The sequence below is a fragment of the Mesoplodon bidens genome (genome assembly GCF_964165515.1).
Source record: "Mesoplodon bidens genome assembly, chromosome: 5".
Classification (NCBI taxonomy): Eukaryota; Metazoa; Chordata; class Mammalia; order Artiodactyla; family Ziphiidae; genus Mesoplodon; species Mesoplodon bidens.
Window position 1 is genome coordinate 96754960 of NC_138161.1, and position 24872 is coordinate 96779831.

General features: G+C 34.8%; 1 protein-coding gene across 2 annotated transcripts in view; it reads right to left on the minus strand.

Annotated features, from left to right (window-relative positions):
- CCDC39 (coiled-coil domain 39 molecular ruler complex subunit) overlaps positions 1–24872 on the minus strand; it is a 50703-nt gene that overhangs the window by 12673 nt on the left and 13158 nt on the right. Inside the window, exons 7-13 of one of the 2 annotated variants that reach the window (XM_081235799.1) lie at positions 24109–24300; positions 21409–21512; positions 20952–21084; positions 17487–17681; positions 16239–16403; positions 13561–13698; positions 11523–11731 (exon numbers count right to left, since the gene is read on the minus strand). In XM_081235799.1, the coding sequence (XP_081091925.1) occupies positions 11523–11731; positions 13561–13698; positions 16239–16403; positions 17487–17681; positions 20952–21084; positions 21409–21512; positions 24109–24300 (1136 nt within the window). The remainder of the gene's footprint in view (positions 1–11522; positions 11732–13560; positions 13699–16238; positions 16404–17486; positions 17682–20951; positions 21085–21408; positions 21513–24108; positions 24301–24872) is intronic. The other variant, XM_081235800.1, reaches the window with a different exon arrangement.

Genomic DNA, 24872 nt, shown 5'->3' on the forward strand with positions numbered 1-24872 from the left:
TAACACTACTAACTGTACATTGTAAAACTGTTAAGATGGTAAATTTTATGTGTTTTTTACCAAAAAGTTTTAAAAGATTCAGTTTTATAAGATGAAAAAGTTCTGGAGATCTATTGCTCAAAAATGTGAAAATACTAACACTACTAACTGTCTATTTTAAAATGGTTAAGATGATAAAATTTTCTTTTTTACCAAAAAAAAGTTTTTTAACATCTTTATTGGAGTATAATTGCTTTACAGTGTTGTGTTAGTTTCTGCTGTATAACAGTGAATCAGCTATATGCATGCATATATCCCCATCTCCCCTACCTCTTGCGTCTCCCTCTCACCCTCCTTATCCCACCCCTCTAGGTGGTTGCAAAGCACCGAGCTGATCTCCCTGTGCTATGCAGCTGCCTCCCACTAGCTATTTTACATTTGCTAGTGTATATATCTCAACGCTACTCTCTCACTTTATCCCAGCTTACCCTTCACCAGCCCGTGTCCTCAAGTCCATTCTCTACATCTGTGTCTTTATTCCTGTCCTGCCCCTAGGTTCATCAGAACCATTTTTTTTTTTAGATTCCATATATATATGTTAGCACATGGTATTTGTTCTTCTCTTTCTGACTTACTTCACTGTATGACACTCCAGGTCCATCCACCTCACTAAAAATAACTCAATTTCATTTCTCTTTATGGCTGAGTAATATTCCATTGTATATACGTGCCACATCTTCTATATCCATTCACCTGTCGATGGACACTTAAGTTGCTTCCATGTCCTGGCTATTGTAAATAGTGTTGCAAAGAACATTGTGGTACCTGACTCTTTTTGAATTATTGTTTTCTCAGGGTATATGCCCAGTATTGGGATTGCTGGATCATACGGTAGTTCTATTTTTAGTTTTTTAGGCAATCTGCATACTATTCTCCATAGTGGCTATACAATTTACATTCCCACCAACAGTGCAAGAGGGTTCCCTTTTCTCCACACCCTCTTCAGCATTTATTGTTTGTAAATTTTTGATGATGGCCATTCTGACTGGTGTGAGGTGATACCTCATTATAATTTTGATTTCTTTGATCTGCTCAACATCACTCATCATTTCCCTAATGATAAGTAATGTTGAGAATCATTTCCTGTGTTTGTTGGCAATCTGTATATCTTCTTTGGAGAAATATCTATTTAGGTCTTCTGCCCATTTTTGTTTTTGTTTTTGTTTTTTTATGTGGGGAAAAATAAAATTTTAATTTTATTTATTTTTATTTTTTTATTATTATTAGTTTGTGCTTTATAACAAAGTGAATCAGTCATACATATACAGCTGTTCCCACATCCCTTCCCTCTTGCATCTCCCTCCCACCCACCCTCCCTATCGCACCCCTCCAGGCGGTCACAAAGCACCAAGCTGATCTCCCTGTGCTATGCGGCTGCTTCCCACTAGCTATCTACCTTACGTTTGGTACTGTATATATGTCCATGCCTCTCTCTCGCTTTGTCACAGCTTACCCTTCCCCCTCCCCATATCCTCAAGTCCGTTCTCAAGTAGGTCTGTGTCTTTATTCCTGTCTTACCCCTAGGTTCTTCATGACATTTTTTTTTCTTAAATTCCATATATATGTGTTAGCATACGGAATTTGTCTTTCTCTTTCTGACTTACTTCACTCTGTATGACAGACTCTAGGTCTATCCACCTCATTACATATAGCTCAGTTTCGTTTCTTTTTATGGCTGAGTAATATTCCATTGTATATATGTGCCACATCTTCTTTATCCATTCATCTGATGATGGACACTTAGGTTGTTTCCATCTCCAGACTATTGTGAATAGAGCCGCAATGAACATTTTGGTACATGTCTCTTTTTGAATTATGGTTTTCTCAGGGTATATGCATAGAAGTGGGATTGCTGGGTCATAAGGTAGTACTATTTATAGTTTTTTAAGGAACCTCCATACTGTTCTCCATAGTGGCTGTATCAATTCACATTCCCACCAGCAGTGCAAGAGTGTTCCCTTTTCTCCACACCCTCTCCAGCATTTATTGTTTCTAGATTTCTTGATGATGGCCATTCTGACTTGTGTGAGATGATATCTCATTGTAGTTTTGATTTGTATTTCTCTAATGATTAATGATGTTAAGCATTCTTTCATGTGTTTGTTGGCAGTCTGTATATCTTCTTTGGAGAAATGCCTATTTCAGTCTTCTGCCCATTTTTGGATTGGGTTGTTTATTTTTTTGCTATTGAGCTGCATGAGCTGCTTATACATTTTGGAGATTAATCCTCTGTCAGTTGCTTCATTTGCAAATATTTTCTCCCATTCTGAGGGTTGTCTTTTGGTCTTGTTTATGGTTTCCTTTGCTGTGCAAAAGCTTTGAAGTCTCATTAGGTCCCATTTGTTTATCTTTGTTTTCATTTCCATTTCTCTAGGAGGTGGGTCCAAAAGGATCTTGCTGTGATTTATGTCATAGAGTGTTCTGCCTATGTTTTCCTCTAAGAGTTTGATAGTTTCTGGCCTTACATTTAGGTCTTTAATCCATTTTGAGCTTATTTTTGTGTATGGTGTTAGGGAATGATCTAATTTCATACTTTTACATGTCCCTGTCCAGTTTTCCCAGCACCACTTATTGAAGAGGCTGTCCTTTCTCCACTGTACATTCCTGCCTCCTTTATCAAAGATAAGTTGACCATATTTGCGTGGGTTTATCTCTGGGCTTTCTATCCTATTCCATTGATCTATCTTTCTGTTTTTGTGCCAGTACCACACTGTCTTGATTACTGTAGCTTTGTAGTATAGTCTGAAGACAGGGAGCCTGATTCCTCCAGCTCCGTTTTTTGTTCTCAAGATTGCTTTGGCTATTCGGGGTCTTTTGTTTTTCCAAACAAATTTTGAAATTTTTTGTTCTAGTTCTGTGAAAAATGCCAGTGGTAGATTGATAGGGATTGCATTGAATCTGTAGATTGCTTTGGGTAGTAGAGTCATTTTCACAATACTGATTCTTCCAATCCAGGAGCATGGTATATCTCTCCATCTATTTGTATCATCTTTAATTTCTTTCATCAGTGTCTTATAATTTTCTGCATACAGGTCTTTTGTCTCCTTAGGTAGGTTTATTCCTAGATATTTTATTCTTTTTGTTGCAATGGTAAATGGGAGTTTTTTCTTGATTTCACTTTCAGATTTTTCATCATTAGTGTACAGGAATGCCAAAGATATCTGTGCATTAATTTTGTATCCTGATACTTTACCGAATTCATTGATTAGCTCTAGTAGTTTTCTGGTAGCATCTTTAGGATTCTCTATGTATAGTATCATGTCATCTGCAAACAGTGACAGCTTTACTTCTTCTTTTCCAATTTGGATTCCTTTCATTTCCTTTTCTTCTCTGATTGCTGTGGCTAATACTTACAAAACTATGTTGAAAAAGAGTGGTGAGAGTGGGCAGCCTTGTCTTGTTCCTGATCTTAGTGGAAATGGTTTCAGTTGTTCACCATTGAGGATGATGTTGGCTGTGGCTTTGTCATATATGGCCTTTATTATGTTGAGGAAAGTTCCCTCTCTGCCTACTTTCTGCAGGGTTTTTATCATAAATGGGTGTTGAATTTTGTCAAAAGCTTTCTTTGCATCTATTGAGATGATCATATGGTTTTTCTCCTTCAACTTGTTAATATGGTGTATCACATTGATTGATTTGCGTATATTGAAGAATCCTTGCATTCCTGGAATAAACCCCACTTGATCATGGTGTATGATCCTTTTAATGTGCTGTTGGATTCTGTTTGCTAGTATTTTGTTGAGGATTTTTGCATCTATGTTCATCAGTGATATTGGCCTGTAGTTTTCTTTCTTTGTGACATCCTTGCCTGGTTTTGGTATCAAGGTGATGGCGGCCTCGTAGAATGAGTTTGGGAGTGTTCCTCCCTCTGCTATATTTTGGAAGCGTTTGAGAAGGACAGGTGTTAGCTCTTCTTTAAATGTTTCATAGAATTCGCCTGTGAAGCCATCTGGTCCTGCACTTTTGTTTGTTGGAAGAGTTTTAATCACAGTTTCAATTTCAGTGCTTGTGATTTTTCTGTTTATATTTTCTAGTTCTTCCTGGTTCAGTCTCAGAAGGTTGTGCTTTTCTAAGAATTTGTCAATTTCTTCCAGATTGTTCATTTTATTGGCATATAGTTGCTTGTAGTAATCTCTCATGATCCCTTGTATTTCTGCAGTGTCAGTTGTTACTTCCCCTTTTTCATATCTAATTCTATTGATTTCAGTCTTCTCCCTTTTTTTCTTCATGTGTCTGCCTAATGGTTTATCAATTTAGTTTATCTTCTCAAAGAACTAGCTTTTAGTTTTATTGATCTTTGTTATCGTTTCTTTTATTTCTTTTTCATTTATTTCTGATCTGATCTTTAAGATTTCTTTCCTTCTGCTAACTTTGGGTTTTTTTGTTCTTCTTGCTCTAATTGCTTTAGGTGTAAGGTTAGATTGTTTATTCAAGATGTTTCTTGTTTCTTGAGGTAGGATTGTGTTGCTATAAAGTTCCCTCTTAGAACTGCTTTTGCTGCATCCCATAGGTTGTAGGTCATTGTGTTTTCATTGTCATTTGTTTCTAGGTATTTTTTGATTTCCTGTTTGATTTCCTCAGTGATTTCTTGGTTATTTAGTAGTGTATTGTTTAGCCTCCTTGTGTTTGTATTTTTTACAGATTTTTTCCTGTAATTGATATCTAGACTCATAGCATTGTGGTCAGAAAAGATACTTGATTCAATTTCAGTTTTCTTAAATTTACCAACGCTTGATTTGTGACCCAAGATATGGTCTATCCTGGAGAATGTTCCATGAGCACTTGAGAAGAGAGTGTATTCTGTTGTTTTTGGATGGAATGTCCAGTAAATATCAATTAAGTCTATCTTGTTTAATGTGTCCTTTAAAGCTTGTGTTTCCTTATTTATTTTCTTTTGTATGATCTGTCCATTGGTGAAAGTGAGATGTTAAAATCCCCTACTGTTTTTATGTTACTGTCGATTTCCCCTTTTATGGCTGTTAGCATTTGCCTTATGTATTAGTTACTCCTATGTTGGGTGCATAAATATTTTCAATTGTTATATCTTCTTTTTGGATTGATCCCTTAATCATTATGTAGTGTCCTTCTTTGTCTCTTGTAATAGTCTTTATTTTAAAGTCTATTTTGTCTGATGTGAGAATTGCTACTCCAGCTTTCTTTTGATTTCCATTTGCATGGAATAACTTTTTCCATCCCCTCACTTTCAGTCTGTATGTGTCCCTACATCTGAAGTGGGTCTCTTGTAGACAGCATATGTATGAGTCTTGTTTCTGTATCCTTTCAGTCATTCTGTATCTTTTGTTTGGAGCATTTAATCCATTTACCTTTAAGGTAATTATTGATATGTATGTTCCTATTACCATTTTCTTAATTGTTTGGGATTTGTTTTTGTATATCTTTTCCTTCTCTTGTGTTTCCTGCCTAGAGAAGTTCCTGTAACATTTGTTGTAAAGCTGGTTTGGTGGTGCTTAATTCTGTTAAACTTTGCTTATCTGTAAAGATTTTAATTTCTCCATTGAATCTGAATGAGATCCTTGCTGGGTAATCTTGGTTGTAGGTTTTTCCCTTTCATCACTTTAAATATATCCTACCACTCCTTCTGGCTTGTGGATTTTCTGCTGAAAGATCAGCTGTTAACTTTATGGGGACTCCCTTGTATGTTATTTGTTGCTTTTCCCTTGCTGCTTTTAATAGTTTTTCTTTGTATTTAATTTTTGATAGTTTGATTAACATGTATCTTGGCGTGTTTCTCTTTGGGTTTTTCCTGTATGGTACTCTCTGTGCCTCCTGGACTTGATTGACTATTTTCTTTCCCATGTTAGGGGAGTTTTCAACTATAATCTCTTCAAATATTTTCTCAGACCCTTTCTTTTCCTCTTCTTCTTGTGGGACCCCTATAATTCGAATGTTGGTGCATTTAATGGTGTCCCAGAGGTCTCTGAGACTGTCCCCAATTCTTTTCATTCTTTTTTCTTTATTCTGCTCCCTGGCAGTTATTTCCACCATTTTATCTTCCAGGTCACTTATCCATTCTTCTGCCTCAGTTATTCTGCTATTGTTTCCTTCTAAAGTATTTTTAATTTCAGTAGTTGTGTTGTTTGCCACTGTTTGTTTGCTCTTTAGTTCTTCTAGATCCTTGTTAAATGTTTCTTGTATTTTCTCCATTCTGTTTCCGAGATTTTGGATAATCTTTACTATCATTATTTTGAATTCTTTTTCAGGTAGGTTGCCTATTTCATCTTCATTTATTTGGTCTTGTAAGTTTTTACCTTGCTCCTTTGTCTTTCCAGAACAGGAAAGCCAGTGCCTCTCCTTGCAAGGCATGCAGAAATATGAGAAACCTTTGGAGAATTGTTTCCTAAGATTTTGATTTTTAAATCTGCTGGTTACTTTTTTCCTTCTATTCTAGTAAATTTATATTTTTAAACTATTTTTTAACTTATTTAATAATAATACTAAGAATGTTAATATAGGCACAGCAACATGGACAGTGACTTGTTTGCCTCCTACAACTTCATGAAAATAAGCTTTCCAGTCATGGTGAAAAGAAATCTTCAACATACCAGGTTCCTACTCCTAAAGAAAGTTGATGGTAAAATATATTAAGTATCAGAAGTTACAGCTTTGCTTATTTTTAAGTATTATTGTTTCATCAGAAAATATTTACTCATCCTTTATGGGATTTTAAAAGACAAGTCTTGTTGGCCTTCTAGCTTAAGATGGTAGACTGAGCACAAGCATCTCTCTCCTCCTTCCTAAAATGGAAAATATTAAAATAAAAAAAAAACCACCACAACTCTGTGAAAAGAATGATAATTTTTTTCATGAATTCATGAAAAATGGAAAACAAATGGGATATGATTGACAGGATGAAAAAAATGGAGATTCAGAAGATTATATAGAAATAAGAGCCATTTTTCACCAAAGAAGTCTGGAGAAAATCCAAACTCAGTAATAAGAAATAAAAAGAGCAAGAGTGATCTCTGAGGCTACTGTCAAGGTAATTAATAAAAGCATTTCCTATAGAACTTCTGGGCCACTCTCCTCAACCCCTCAAAGTACATAGAAATGTTGGCAGGAATTATTTATGTTCCAGTGATAACCCTCAAAATTACCAGAGTCCCTAACATTGTATGTTGAAGCTGGAGAGAAAAGCTTCCAGGTTTTTCTTGAAACTGGAGAGAAAAGCTTCCAGGAATGAAGTAATTCCAGGCCTCCACAACAGTGGAGGTTAATAAAAAAGAAAGGCAGTGCCAGCCAGAAATGAAACCTTTCGTTGCCCAAAATAAGCCCCTTATGCTCCTTACACGACAGACTAACCCAGAGCTTACAGTCAGGCCTCCCAGTTAGGGGAGAGACCTGTTAGAAAAAGCAATCTACCTAATTGCAGAAGAAACCCATACCAGCCAGCTATACCAATCACCATGATTATTAAGCATTTGTTAATAAATATAACAGAGAGCCAAAGATTATCGGCATTTATGAAAAGCTAATGGTATGAATGAAAAGAACAAAATGAGCAAAGACAGAATAGACCCTAGGAGAAACAAAGATAATGTATGGGATAGAAAAAAACCTTCAAAGTATTCTAATTAGTATCTTCTAAAACATGAAAGGATATTACATCCAAAAATGCACATAAAACAAGAATGGGGCTTCCCTGGTGGCGCAGTGGTTGAGAGTCCACCTGCCAATGCAGGGGACACGGGTTCGTGCCCCGGTCCGGGAAGATCCCACATGCCGTAGAGCGGCTGGGCCTGTGAGCCATGGCTGCTGAGCCTGCGCATCCGGAGCCTGTGCTCCACAACGGGAGAGGCCACAACAGTGAGAGGCCTGCGTACCACAAAAAAAAAAAAAAAAAAAGAATGGACTGCTATGAAAAGAAAGAAACAATGAAAGAATAAGAGTTCTCTCAAATAATCTCCACTTTTTAATTTAAAAGTAGTAAAGAATACTGGGCATGGTGGGCACACGCCTGTAGTGACAGCCACTCAGGAGGCTAAGGCATGAGGATCTCTTGAGCCCACGAGCTCTGTACTGTAGTGCGCTATGCCAATCAGGTGTCCGCACTAAGTTGGGCCTCAATGTAGTGACCTCCCAGGAGAGGGGGACCACCAGATTGCCTAAGGAAGGGTGAACCGGCCCAGGTTGGAAACGAAGCAGGTCGAAAGACTGAATCAATGATATAGAGAGAGGAGAAAGACAGGGGCAGGGGATGGGGAGAAGACAGAAAGGATGGTAATGGGGAGAGAGAGAATATCTTAAAAAGTGGAATAAAAAGAATAAAAAATTAAAATGAGAGAAAAGTTAAGAAATCTGGAAGACTAAGCATCCACTAAAAATGAGCAACAGATGGGGAGAGTGGTGTGAGAAAAAAAATTGAAAAACTAACAGAAAAATATTTTCCTGATATGAAGAAAGACTTGAATGAAATAATTGAAGGAGCTCACCAAGGGTCAAACAAGAAAAATGAAAAAGGATAAAACACCCAGACGCACACATGAAAGTTCTGAAAGCCCCCAAATAAAAACATTTCCCCAAAGCTTCCAGAAAGAAAGCAAAAACCAGGTTCCCTATCTGGAACCAGACCTCTCATAAACAACACTTTAATCTGGAAGAATATGAAACAACACTTTCAAACTTCGACTGTAATTCAAATATGGGGAAGAATAAATATGTTTTAAGCATACAAGGACTCGAAAATTTCAGAAAACATCAGTTCTTGAGAAAAAGTTTCAAAACATATTCCAGAGAAATGAAATAAGAATCCAAGGAAATAGAATAACAAAAGATACATGAAAGAATATTAAACCAAGAAACAAGTAAAACACGTAACTAGGTTGAAATTATTGCTGGCAATTGGCTGTACAGTTTAATGCAAGTTATAAGAAAGGAGTTCTTTTCAAAGTAGAGACATAATATTAAAAACAAATAACAACCCGAAACTATAATCTGTGATTTCAATAATAAATGAAAGATGGAGAAAGGAAATACAGCAGTAAAACATGCTAAAAGTCATAACTATTTTAGGAAGGAAAAAATAATAGTAACTAATCTTCAGTATTCAGAGAGATAGGAAGATTAGAATTTCTTTTGAATTTAAAAATAAACAAAATAATTTAAATTAGAATATACATACTACAAACAAAGAGGAAAAAAGGGAAAAAATTCAGTAAAACCAATGAAAGAACAGAAAGACAAATAGAATACCTACCATATGATCCAGCTATTCCGCTTCTAGGTATCTACTCTAGAGAAAAGAAAGCATATGTCCATACCAAGAACACATATGTTCATAGCAGCTTTATCTGTAATAGCCCCAAACTGGAAACAACTGAAATATTCATCAACAGGTAAACATATATATAAATTGGGGTAGACACATACAATGGAATAGTACCACTTAGAGATAAAAAGCCAAGGTCAGCAAACCATCCTATACCTGCTACTTGTTTCTGTACAGCCCATGAGAAAAGAATGGCTTTTACATTTTCTAATGTAAAGTGGTTGAAAAATCAAGAGAAAGTTTCTATTTCATGAAATATGAAAATTCTATGAAATTCAAATTTCAGTGTCCATAAAGTGGAACACAGCCACACTCATTTATTTGCATATTGTCTAGGGCTGCTTACACTCCACAGTGGCAGAGTCAAGTTGTTGCAACAGAGACTGTATGGCCAGCAAAACCTATAATATTTACTATCTGGCCGTTACAGAGAATTGTGTGGGATACAGCTAGGTAATACTTCAGGGAATTGCTTTAGCCTTCAAAGTTGAAAACTAATTAGCTAAGCATCTTATCTCAAGAAGTTAGGAAAAGAACATCAAAATAAATCCACAAAAATAGAAGAAAGAAATAGTAAATGTGAGAGCAGCAATATTAATTAAAATAGAAAATGAATTCGCAATAGAAAAAAATCAGCAAGGGTTTATTCTTTTCAAAGAGTAATAAAATTCATTAACTACTGGCAGGACTTATCCCACCCAAAAAAGAGAAGTCACAATAACCAATATCAGGAATGAAAAGCTACAGACACTGCAGCTATTAAACATATAATAAAATGATATTGTGAACAACTTTATGGTAATAACTTTGAAAATTTAGATGAAATGGAATTTTTTTCCTAGGAAAAAATATATAACTTACTAAAACAGACTCAAGAAAATAATACAAGATCTTCATTGTCCTATAACCAATAAATTGATTGAACCAACAGTTGAAAATCCTCCTCAAAAAACTCCAGATGTCCAATGGCTTTACTGGTGAGGTATTTGAAAATTCAAGAAAGATATAATTCTGCTCTTTTACAAGCTTATGCAGAGTGTAGAAAAATAAGAAACACAAAGATCATTTTATAAAAGTAGATGTAACCATAATAACCTGATAATTTGACGAGGGCAGGAGAGAAAAAGGAATTATAAGCATAGATGCAAAAATTGTATAAAAATATTAGCAAACAAAATCTAGATACATACAAAATGTAATATGTAACAAACAGCTGTATTTATTACAGGAATGTAAGTTTGTTTTAACTTTGAAAAAGCAATCAATATATTCAATTATATTAACAGATTGAAGAAGCTACATCATATCAGTGAGTACAAAAAAAGCATATAATAGTCAACATTCATTCCTGATTAAACAAATTAAAACAACCTCTTAGCAAAGAATGGAAATAGATGGGAACTCACTTAATATTATAAAGAGAATCTCAAAAAAACACTATAGTAAACTTGATACTTAAAGATGAAACAATTAAAACTTTCCCTTTAAGATCAACCACCTGCAAGACAAGGGTACCTGCAATCACCACTGCTATTCAGCATTGAACTGGAGGTTAGATAACAAGGACAATAAAGTAAGAACAAGAAAAGTTATAAAGATTGAAAAGGAAGACACAAAACTGTTATTTGCAAATGATGTGAGTGAAATACCTAGAAATCTACAGATCAATTGTTAGAATTAATAAAAATTTAAGCAAGGCTGCTGAATAGTTAATATACAGAAATCAACTGCATTTCTATACACCAGCAACAAACTGAAAATGAAATGCTTTAAAAGGAGATAACACTGACAGTAACATTAAGAAAAAATAGCATGTGTCCAGGAATAAATCTTATAAAAGATATGCGAAATCTCTAGGGGAAAATTGCTTCAATAAATGCAGCTGTCAGGTATCCATAAGGGAAAGCATGTTATTGGACCCTTACCACAAACCATACACAAAAATCAGTTCCAAGGGGATTAATGATCTTAAGGTAAAAGGATAAATCTAAAGAATGAGGAGTTAGCCTAAGGAAAAAGAGAGGGAAAAGCATAGATTTGTAGCTAAAATATGGCCTATGTATTATATTAAAAGCTTTTTCAAACAAATAAGAAAAAGATGGACATCCAGGGTGGTGGAGGGAGCAGTCAGTTCTTCTGACATTACTCGTAACGTTTTCAAAATTCGTGAGCAGGATTTTAAAACTCTAATTGTTACCTTATATTTTGCCGTTCTTGATCAACACATCTTATTTGTGATGCAAGCATTTTTTTGTGAATTTTAATTTCTTCGGTCCGTTTTTCCATAGCAGTGTGTAATTGCTGTTTTCTTTCTTCCAGAGAAAGAACTTCTTCTGCCTTACTGTGAAGCATTTCTCGAATACGTTTAACCTCAAGTTTTAAAAGATTGTCTTCTATCATCAAATCCTATCAACATAACAAAATCGTCAAATATTGAAATAATCATTTGCATATCCAAACCAAAATATGTTTCCTTTTTATTGCTACAAAAGTCAAACTTGAAAATATAACTTTTTCTAATTTGACCATTGACCAAGATATTAATTAGGGTTAAATTTAGATTGCTCTGAGTCATGACTGATTTTCCTTTTATTTTTATTTTAAGGAAAGGGTTTATGGTTATTCCAAGTCTTTTATTATTATTCAATTTTAAATTCAAGTTTACTAAAAAAAATAAAAAGAAGAACTTATTCCTAAAATTGAAAGTTACAATGTCCAGCAAATATATGAAGCCCAATGGATGAGCATTTTTATATTCTAAACTAAATCTTACAAAATAATGTATAAATACATTTTATTAAAACAGTTCAGTCATGAGTAGAGTGCTGACACAAGATCACACTAATAGATCAACTTTCAGAATAGAAAGCCCAGAAAAAACACTCCAGAATATAAGATTTTACTAATTCAAAACAAAGCTTGTTAGCTGGAGAAAAGATTAGATCCCCATATCTCATATGTACAAAAAATAAATGCCAGATGAATGAAAGAACTTAATGTAAGAGATTAAACCAGTGCAGCCACTAGAAACAGTAAATATCTGTTTGATTTTTAGTGTGATGAAAGAGTTTCTAAGCATAAAAATTATACAGGGAAAAACACTTAAATATATAATGTTTAAAAAAAGTTTTTATGTCAAAAAAACTGAATAGAAATTTAAAGACAATGGGACAAATATTTATGAGTTAATATTTTAACATACGAAGATCTTTTGCCAAGCATTTTAAAAATATAAACCACCTGGGGACTTTCCTGGTGGCACAGTGGATAAGACTCTGCGCTCCCAATGCAGGGGGCCTGGGTTCAATCCCTCATCAGGGAACTAGATCCCACATGTGTGCCACAACTAAGAGTTCACATACCACAACTAAGGAGCCCAAGAGCCACAACTAAGGAGCCCGCCTGCCGCCACTAAGATCCAGCACAACCAAATAAATAAATAAACATATAAACCTCCTAATGGAAATATGGGCAAGAAAATGAACTAGAAATCCAAAAGAAAAATTATGGAATATAACATAATAGAAAAAAAATGTTTAAACATTTTAATTGAAACATAAATATTTAAAATTTTATGTTTAAACATAAAATGTTTTAAAATGTCACCAATTTCTAAAGTGCAGACTAAAAACAATGAGATACCATGTTTGCCCATCAAATTAACAATAATTTTATAAATTATATTATCCAGCCCTGGTGGTGCTGAGTAAAATAGAATGCTTACACACTGCTGGTAGGAGTATTAACTGAACGCTCTAGAAGGCAATTTGGCTTGAAAATAGTTTCAAGACACCAAAAATATTCATTCTTTTTGAACCATAATTATACAGCTAGAAATTTAGCCTAAGGAGATACATGAACAACTGTACAACGAAATATGTGCACAGTACATGATAGCACCATTTAGAATAGCCAAACACTAGAAACACATATCCAAAAATAAGAGATGGTTAAATAAATTATGGTAACTTCATGCAATGGACTGTAGGAAGCCTTTAAAGATAATTAATGTTTAGGAGATGTGTAATATACTTATAAATTTTTGAATACAATATATAAAGCCAATTTTCTTTAAAAGACTGAAAGAAAATAATATAATGTAACACTGTTTATCTTCTGTAAAGTGATTATAGTGACTTATTTTCTTCTTTATAATTTGGTATTTAAAATTTTTCTACAATTAGCATGAAAATATGTGGTTTTTAATATTATATATACATATGATTTTATTGCACCTGTTTCAAAGCTTTGGCTTTATTAAGTTCTTTCTCTGATCTATCATTGAAGAGGTTTAGTTCATTTATTTTGGTCATGAGGGACTGTTTTTCATCATGATTTTTACTATTTGACTTCTTGATAAAGTAAAGATCATTCTGTAAAGAGGAAAAAAAGGTACATAAATATATATTTTAAATAACAATATTAAATACATACTACTAAACATGACTTACATTAAACTATATGCTCCATTAAATATTTATAATAATATAATATTATAAATCTCACCCTTCATGCTCTTATGTCTCTAATAGAATATACATGGATATTCACATAGAAGCATTTTCATTTTTATTATCTATTGATGTTTGGGTTCAGTTTGAGTTCAATAATTCTAGGAAATATTATGTATGATTACAGTTCAAACTGAATTATTAGGTGGTTGCCATTTATGGGGAGAAATGGGAGGGTGGAGTTCAAGCTTTGGTTAAATACATGGTTCACCTTCTGGAGTTCATTATTTGATTCAACCCAAGTCTCAGAAGGTAAAAACATTAACAGTCTGAGAAAGCATAGGGTCTTGGTTAACTACAAGCTCTGGAATCAGACAGCCTTAATTATATATTAGCCAACCAAACCCAGTGGGCAACATACTCTTCCTCAGTTTCCTCATTTCCAAAATGGAGATGATAACAATACCTACCTACCTGGGTTGTTGTGAGGGTTAAAGAATTTACTGTCAAAGAATATGTGCAACAATGTTTGACACATGGAAATATCTATTATTATTATTATTATTACATATATAATCACATACTGCTGGAGAGAAAAATGCTAGATAAGATCTAATTCCACTGAATGAATAAATGGGTCATACATACTCAGATATTAGTTTTCTATCTTTATACCAGTTTGTATCCTCCCTCCCACTCAGAACCAGAACAAGATTTGTTCCCTTTGTCCCCCCTTAGTCGCTCTTAGGGGACATAAAGCAAAAAGTTTCTATTGCCAAGATCTGTCTCCCTTCTCTCTCTCTCTTCCTCTCTCTCTCTTCCTCTGTCCCTTCCTTCTTCCCGCCCCTGCCCTTCTCACTGCCTGTATTTCTCTGAACTATCAGGACTTAAGATTGAAGCAAGACATTAAGATTTTTTTTTCACATAAAGATGTGATTTCATAAAATTAACTTTTAGAATGAAATTTTTAATTTAAGGTAATTTTCAACCAGAAGAAATTTGTCTCTACTATTCAAAATAATAGATGGAGTGGCATGGGAAAGAGAATGCAAAATGACTTTACAATCTAATGCTACTACTGAGAAGAGAAAACCTTCATTAGAAGCTTAACTAGCTTTAATATCTTTAAAAATTCACTTGCATTTCTATTAATTTATTTACCTCTCTGTCAAAACCAGCTGGGATAGGCATAAGTACTAGCCTACTGCATAATGGACAGAGCCCCAGGGTAGCTAAAAGGAGGCACACTAGAACCATCCTCACACAGGAAAACAGACAATTCAGGCTAGGGTCAAAAAAACATGTCCAGATATAAAAGTCACCCTCCTATTATTCTGTAGCACTAATATTCTCATATTCTATGTAATTAAAACAATACCATTTATTGAGTACCTACTAAAAGCACTGTGTTAAGACATACATTGCTTCTAATTCTCCCAAATGCCCTAGAATAATATTAAATATTATTTTCCATTTTAAAATGAGTAAACTAGGACTCAGAAAAGTTAAAATAGCAGTTAGTGGTGTAACCTTGACATTCAAAACCGGTTCTGCTCTTTTCCACTAAACCAAGGAAACAGTCTTTTAAAAATTTAATCAGGCTACAAACCACTCCAAACCAATATTTTGTTATGTTAATTTTTTTCCCCCTAATTTAAAAAAGTAGTAGCTCCCTTTCACCTTTGTAGCCCTGAAGGAATTCAGGGCAATTCTTCTTAAAACCACTAGAGGACACTCATCACTAGCCTTTCCAGCTGTTTAACATTTAAAACCTTTGGCGTTCTCCCCCTATTCAGGTCCATGTTTTCACTCCTTCACTCTTATTTCCCAGTTAAACTTTAACATAGGTTTTATATTACATAGGTTCCCCTAACACAGGTTTTATATTGCCATAAACATTAAAGTACCTAAAGATGAAGAACATTTTTACCGTATTAACAAAACTGAGTCATCTGAAATATGTAACTAAGTAAATATTTGAATAACAATAGATGACCAATAAAAGAGCAGCTGCTTTTAGATGCCACTTCAGAGATAAAAAGCAATCAAATTATTATGGCTGATACATAATAGAAAACTGGAATTTATCAATTTTTTAAATCATGTACTATTTAAGACTATTTTTAAGTCACATGGACCACGGATCAAATCCTAGCTGTAATCATGAACAAGTTACTTAATCTGTAAAACAAGTATTAATATCTTCATCACAAGGCATTTATAACGATTAAATGAAATAAAAAACTAAAGGCATATACTTAGCATACAGTAAATGCATAATCAATGGTAATGTTACATTCTCATAGTCAGTATAGAAATATAAGCATTAGCTCATACATTTGTTATATATATGGGTAGCTTGGCAATTATCCTATCCAAAGTCAAGTCTTAGGAACATGTTGACTTAAAACAAAATGATGACTAGGATATTTGAAGCATAAAAAATATTTTAACTAAGTTACATGAAGCTTCTTGATCTCTGTTTCCAAAAGGTTAAATGTAGATTTTTTCTCTTCCAATGTCTTTTGAAGTTCAACAGTTTTTGCTTCAAGGGCTTGTTTTTCTTCTGAGTTAATTTCTCCCTTTAACCGTGACATTCGGCATTCCACTTGTTGAATGTAAAAATCCTGTTACAGGTTTTAAAGATAAGTTAGTAAGGAGAAACAGTTAAAACCATTTCTATAAATGCAAAAGCACTGTAAATACTTTCTTATGAATTTGGCCTGATGTCACCATTTACTAAAGTCACTTTCACCCTTCAGTGATTTATAGGATGAAATCCTTCTTACTGTAAGGGGAGAAAGAGGAAACTATTCTTCAACAACCAGAGTACGTGATAATAACACAGAACTAGTCTGAAAATATAATAAAGCAGCTAGGTGGTCATTTATCATACTCTCATGAGGGAACATCAGTAAATCCACTGGATTTACATGGACATGGATTTTTTTGAGGGTACATTTTCTAAGGAGTACAAAAAAAGAATCACAAACTGTTAGCCATGAAGGTCTCAAATATGATGAACTTCTAAAGAATTATTCTGAAAATTATACTTTAGCGTCTAATTTTGAGAAACTAAGAACACATTAGATGGGGAAATTAAGATGTAGAGAAGGAGGACATTAAGATATTAACATGAGACAGAATATATAAATAGAACAAAAAAGGAAAAAATTTAAAAACATTTTTTGGTCCGGGGGTGGGGGTGGGGATGGGGATGCCGATGTTTGCACAACATACAGTCTTAGGGGCTTGGGGGGTTTTTTGTTTGTTTGTTTGGTCACGCTGTGTGGCATGCGGGATCTTAGTGCCCTGACCAGGGATTGAACCCACACCCCCTGCAGTGGAAGCGTGGAGTCTTAACCGCTGGACTGACAGGGAATTCCCAACATACAGTTTTTCTAGGTTTCAGACATCCCATTCCTTGTTTTGTTTTACTCCAGGTCCAATTGCTCCAGGTTCCTTTAAAGCATGTCTCCCTCACTAGAGCTGTCAATCCTCTTCTCTATTTATTTCAGATCAAGAAAAAAAATAGCTTTTAAGGCCCCCTCACCCTTCTCTGACCTAACATGATATCCCATCTTCAGCATCTGTCTATCCCCCCACCCCAAGAGTTCTTAGAATTCTTTGTTTTCTTAGGACACTGCAGTATCTTGACCATCACAATTATAACAAATCAATATGAAGACATTCATAAGAGTAACATCTACCTGATTGTACATAATTTCTTGCTGCTGTAAGGTTTCAAAGTCCAGTTTATGTAACCGATGGTTAAGGTGCTTTAGAGAAGAACGGGTTCCTTCAATTTCAGATACAACAGCTTTTTCTTTCATTGTCTCAGTCTGTAATTCCTGAACTTTCTTAAATAGCACATCCTTCACTATGCTCAACTGAACTTCTACTTCCTGATAATAAGAATAACAATGATTAATGAAATATAATACCTTGTAATGTTTTATTGCATGAATATTATAATTTGGGGGTCATAAATGAACCCTCATTTTAGCCCTTAAGAATATAAAGCCCTTCCCACAGTTTCAACAAATCCCCAACATTGCTTGTAGTCTACTCTAGTCTAGTAGACTAGAATAGTAGTTTTCTATTCCTGTGTCATGCACCTTGATCTGTCATCTTAATTCTATCCTGTCACCTTAGCCTTAGAACTTGACCATTCCACTGGTTTCCTTAGAATATAAAATATACTGAAGACACACAGCTTCTAAGCTCACAAAGTTTACTAAAGTCTTGAGAGTGTTTAGGGAAGAAATCTCCCACCTTCTTTTTGGCACTATCCAGTGGTGAGCAGATAAATGTTTAACCATCACCTTTCTAGTAGATGGGAGGTTACGGGGAAGAGGCTGATTTCTATGATTATTTTATTCCCACTATGGCCAGTTTCAAGCTACTAACATGATTCCTCTAAATGCAGAGCTAGGAAGAGATATGCCGTAGCAGACCATTATGCAGTATATCTACTAGACAGATATAACAGATGTTAATAGTCTTAAGCAACCTTAAAAGCATAGATAACAGTAAAATGCAGTAAAATAATTTGGAAGTGATATGTGCTGAGTACGTATTACTTTTATTTTTAATATAATTTATTTAATTGTAAGTCTATATAATTTGATTTTTAATAGTAGCTATATTTAGCAGCTGACTTTAAAAATTCCAGAATATTTAACTATCAGCTCTTGTGAGCTGGTGAGAGCTGGCCCCAACACACTACTGGCACTGTCACTATCCCTTACTCACACCTTGCCTGCAGTTGACTTCCCTACATGTGCAGCCCTCTAGGAAATAGAAACCGGTACCCCATTCCCACTTCTCCTTTCTCAGGAGGCAGGTCCGTCTTGATCTCACAGTGTCACATCAATGTATTCTAGGTTTCAAACAGATCTCCCATGCCAAGCTCTCTGTTGAAAGCTCTCATTTTAAAATGTTGAAATAATTTCCCTCTGTGTTCTTACACCCAGATAAGCATATTTCTCTTTGGCATCCAATGAACCTCAATATGAAACAAAAGAAGTCTGTGACTGGCACATTTAAATTTTCACAAATCAAGAAATATAATCTGATATAACCTTATAAAATGCATTATTTTTCATATAATAGACAATTTTCACTGGGTTTAAGACCTTCTGAGACTGCTTGGCAGAGTTTTAAAGTCAGTGCTTGGTGGTGAATAACACAGCAAAATATATAGGGTTGAGATTTTTTTCAAACAAACAAAAAACCCCAATAACTACAAAAAGCAAGATTATGAACCCAGCCCTGCTACAGCACAATCAGTACACATGCTGCCAATCTTATTGTTTTCTAATTCAGCTAATTTCTTTAAAAATATCACTAGTTTTTAATTGTCTTCAGAAGGTGTATTTCATATAAACTTCACAGTCTTTACAGACTTCTAATAAGTTCTAATACTATCCCGTTCCATGTACTACAGAAAATCATGCTCTTAGGGGGAAAAAGAATCCACTTTTTTTTTTTTAATAATGTTGTATGATTTGGACTCAAATACCACTCAAGTCAAGATTGTTGCATGACTTCACTACTCAGGAATTTTAAACATACAACAGCACACTGAGGAAGCTGGATTCTATCCAAATATAAATGAAACCATACTTGATATAAGCCTCAGCAAATGGGGGATTTTACCACCACCTTCAGCTAACCCTCCTCTTCCCCCATCAAAAAAAAAAGAGTAAGGGCTTCCCTGGTGGCACAGTGGTTGAGAGTCCGCCTGCCGATGCAGGGGACACGAGTTCGTGCCCCGGTCCGGGAAGATCCCACATGCCGCGGAGCGGCTGGGCCCATGAGCCATGGCCGCTGAGCCTGCGCATCCGGAGCCTGTGCTCCGCAACGGGAGAGGCCACAACAGTGAGAGGCCCGCGTACCGCAAAAAAAAAAAAAAAAAAAAAAAAAATGTAAAAGCAGAAAGTAGTGCCTACAGTGATAGGTCACACAAATCATTTTGAAGTTTTCAAAGAGGGAACGGTGAACCAGCCTTTTCCAGTTCCTCAAAATTCGGCTTTAATTCTACCAGAATGCCAAAGAGGTTAAGGTAGAAGGGGTATGCCAGTGAAGTTAGTAAAAGTGTTAGCATTTAAAAGCCTGTTTACCAATAAATGGTGCCAGAATGGAAGAGGTTAAAGAGATAGCAGATGATGAAGAAATACATGCAATGAATGTAGACCACTAGGGGGAACTTGATCACAAACAAAAAAGATGATAATCAGGTGGAAATAAGTTATAAAACACGGGCATTTTTCAAGATGCATTTGCAATATAAGAACATATATACAGGGACTTCCCTGGTGGTGCAGTGGTTAAGAATCCACCTGCCAGTTCAGGGACACATGGGTTTGATCCCTGGTCCGGAAGATCCCACATGCTGCGGAGCAACTAAGCCTGTGCGCCACAACTACTGAGCCTGTGCTCTACAGACCGTGAGCCTCAACTACTGAAGCCCGTGTGCCTAGAGCCCATGCTCCACAGCAAGAGAAGCCACTGCAATGAGAAACCCGAGCACCGCAATGAAGAGTAGCCCCTGCTCGCAGCAACTAGAGAAAGCCCACATGCAGCAGCAAAGACCCAATGCAGCCAAAAAAAAAAAAAAAAGAAAAATATAGGAATGGCAAACAGGGACAGGGACACAGTAGGCATTGAGAAGACATGGAATTTAAGATAGAAGGGCTATACCTCTAAAAGAAGACAAAGTTAAATGCTGAAAGTGAAGCAAATGGAGAATTAGGAGCTGAAGATAAAAAGAGGTCCAAGAACTCAACAATCTAATTACAAATGCAATCACCCCAGAAATCAGAGCCTCTTAAAAGACCTCCTTCTCCTCTGATCTCAAGAGTCTAATTTATTCACTATTGCTAAATTTGCTGTGATTTTTTTTTAATTTATTTATTTTTGGCTGCGTTGGGTCTTCGTTGCAGTGTGCAGGCTTCTCATTGTGGTGGCTTCTCTTGCTGCGGAGCACCAGCTCTAGGCACGCAGGCTTCAGTAGTTGTTGGTGCACAGGCTTAGCTGCTCCACGGCATGTGGGATCTTCCCGGACCAGGGCTCGAACCTGTGTCCCCTGAATTGGTAGGCAGATTCTTAACCGCTGTGCCACCAGGGAAGCCCTGCTGTGATTTTTTTTAAAAAAACGAAACTAAACTTACTTTCACACCTCTTTCTTCCTCCTTTAGCATGTCTTCCAAGTTGGTAGCTTTCTCCTCTACAGACGTAGTTTTCTCAGTTATCTGCTTTAATTTTTTTCTTACAATTTGATTATGATTTTTAATTTTGTGTAATCTATAGAGAATTTATAAGGAAAAAATAGAAAACATGTCTAAAACATATTTAATGCAAACACATAAGGAACAGTTTATCCTAAGATTTCTTCATATAACTTGAAAGTTTCTTTTGCCATAAATCTTTTTATTACCAATGTGTATTTAATAAGCCATAAAAATATTGCTCCTAAGCCTTTGTACTGAAAAACCCAGGAAATTTTTTTTAAGTTTAATAATTTAGTAGCTATAATTTTACAGTTATTTAACCAAAAAATCAAATATTCAATAATTTTTCTAGAAATAGTCAAAAACTATAAACATATTTAAATACCTTTTTTCTTACCTTGTTGTTTCTTCATTAATGTCCTTCTTTATTTTGGAAGTATTTTTCCTCAGAGCTTCTAAATCACTGGAACTTCTATTCACAGTGGCTTTTAAAGTATCTAGCTATTTATTAGTTAACAAAGAGAAATTAAATATTTACTCTATATCTTATAAATTAATATCATTTCTGAGAAGTTCTATTATGAATACATTAATTTCTAACCTACATCACAACCACAAACATAATAACCATGTTGCTGTAATACATATTTAACAATTTTTCTTTTTGATCTGATATTAAATTTTAAATAACTTGTAAATCCTGGCATATTATAGAGACCTACATATATGAGTTAAAAGTGCCTAGAACAAAAGCTTCACAGCATTGTATGTGGCAATGATTTCTTCGATGTGACACCAGAGGCACAGACAACAAAAGAAAAAGTAGACAAATTGGACTTCGTTAAATTAAAACTTTTGTACAACAAAAACAATAACAGAGTAAAACGGCAACCCAAAGAATGGGAGAAAATATTTGTGAATTATATATCTGATAAGGGATTAATATCCAGAATATAGAGAGAACTTCTAAAACTCAACAACAACAACAACAACAAAAACCCAGCCTGACTCAAAAATGGGCAAAGACCTTGAATAGATATTTCTCTAAAGAAGAGATGCAAAAGGCAAATAAGCACATGAAAAGACATTCAACATCATTAATCATTAGGGAAATGCAAATCAAAACTACAGTGAAATACTACCTCACACCAATTAATACAGCTACTATCAAAAACCCCCAAAATAATAAGTATGGACCAGGATGTGGAGAAATTGGAACACTTGTGCACTGTTAGTGGGAATGTAAAATGGTACAGCCACTGTGGAAAACAGTATGGCAGTTCCTCAAGAAATTAAAAATATAATTACCATATGATCAGCAATTCTGAAATAATTGTTCACCCATGTTCACAGCAGCATTATTCATAATAGCTAAAACATGGAAGCAACCCAAGGCTATTGACAGATGAATGGATAAGCAAAATGTGGTACATACACGCAACAGAATAGTATTCAGCCTTAAAAAGGAACAAAATTTTGACATATACTATAACAGGGATGACCCTTAAGGACATTATGCTAAGTAAAATAAGTGAAATAGGCCAGTCACAAAAAGACAAATACTTTATGATTCCATTTATATGAGGCACTTAGAGTAGTCAAAATCACAGAGACAGAATGTAGAATGGTGGTTTCCAGGGGCTGGGAGGAGGGGGAAATGGGAAATTATTGTTTAATGGGTACAGAGTTTCAGCTTTACAAGAAAAGGGTTATGAATATGGGTGATGGTGATAGTTGTAAAACATTAGGAATGTATTTAATACCACTGTATACCTGAAAACAGGTAAGATGGTAAATGTGTGTTATATTATATGTATTTCACCACAATAAAAAAATTTTGAGGAAAAAAAAAAAGAAGTACTCTTATATGCTACAGCTTGTATGAACCTTGAAAGCAGTGTGTAAGTAAAAGAATCATGACACAAAATGCACCATATTGTATGATGTCCAAAATAGGCAAATCATAGAGACAGAAAGTAGATCAGGAGTTGCCAGGGCCTGGTAGGAGGGGAGAAAGGAAAGTGATTGCTAATGGGTATGGGATTTCTTTTTGAAAGACAAAAATACTCTAAAATTAGTGGTAATGGTTTCACAACTCTGGGAAATACTAAAAACCATTGAATTGTACACTTCAAAAGGGTGTATTTGATATGTGAATTCTATCTCAATAAGCAAATTATAAATGAATGAATACCTGCATTCTTTTCTGTAATTGGTTTAAACTTAAAAATTTTTGAGAATGAGCTATTAGCAGTGACATTTAATTTATGTAAGAAATTCACTTATTTTACTTTTTCAAGATCTTAATTATTTTCTTCAGACAGAAAAAAAATCTTTCCATCTTTATCAGGAATATAAAGTATAACAACTTATATAATAAAATGCTCTGCAATATTCCAGTTTCCCACCCAAATAGCAGTAACTTCAGATAACATGGCCTCAAGGCACAAATTTCATAAATATCCCTTTATTGCTAACTAAGGGGATTGCTAACTCTCCCTATGGAATAATCTAGTTGGCATGTATGCTCAAAAAAAGAAAAGAACAAAGCAGGAGAATTTTATTCTCTCTTAGTCTGTTTAAAGACATTATACCACTACATTGTCCCACTACCACATTGAAATATTTTCTCTTAACAAGGTAAGAAACTGAACTTCAGCAGGTAGTTCCACCTAGAATTTGAGAGTTAAAACCACCATACACATGTAGCACTGGAAGGACACTTCAAGTTATCACCGATGTCAATAATTCATCTTCACATTTGCTCATTTGTCGGTTATCTTATAATTATGATTTCCAGCCTAGACCTTTCAGGAGTCTTTTGCCTTGGGTCACTTACAGAACACTATGTGTGACAGTCAAGTTGGGCACTGCAAAACTCCAGGGGTAGCCCTTCACACCACCCGTGATGTGAATGACAGCCCCCTGTTGCCTTCATCCAAGCAAGGTCTCATTAGAGTATCCTAAAAGTGCCACAACATGAAGGGATGTAACAAAAAGAACTAGAAGGCAGTTTCTTAATCAAAGGAAAGGCTTTATGCTTATTTGTATAGTAATTTGTTATAAACACACAAACCAGTCTTTTTAGTTGACATACCTCATCCTTCAGCTGAATTCTCTTAGTTTCATGACATTGATATTCCATTCTACATTTTAAAACTTTACGATCAGCAACAGAAATTTTTTTCTCATACTCTGTGTTATTCCCAGTCTCACTTTCCAAAAACTTGATCTTTTCCTTAACCAAATTTTCTTTTTCTCTTATTTCCTGCTTTATCTTTGCTAATGCCTAGGATTTAAAATACATGTTAAATATATATTTAATATAACAAACAAAACTAAAACTAAAAGGAATTTAGTTTTTCTATAGCATTTATTTTACCAAAACTTAAGAAAATGTTTTTAAAGACAGACTAATTTATATGAATAAAATAAAATATTAATATGCCACACACTAATGTCTATAAGCTCATTTTTTAAAGATCTCTGTATTTTATTTCATCCATCTGGTACTTTGCTAAAGGGATGAGAAAAATGTCAATTTTTCATCAACAAAAGGTGACATGTAAAAAATATAACAGTATTGAATAGTTTTCACACGGGAAGTTGGATTTCAATGAAATTTTCCAAATATTTCACAAGACCAGTTTCTTTTATTTTTTGAGAATTTTATTTTTGTTATTGATTTCAGTAGGAATGTCTTCATGTAGGCTTTTTGCTAGTCTTGGGGATACAAAATAACTAGAATATACAACGTAGTAACTGAGGTATGGACAAAGTATTAATACTATGGGAGCAAAGAGATAATGAAATCTACCCAAGAGAAATCATTAAAAGGCTTTACCTAAGAGCCTTCATTTG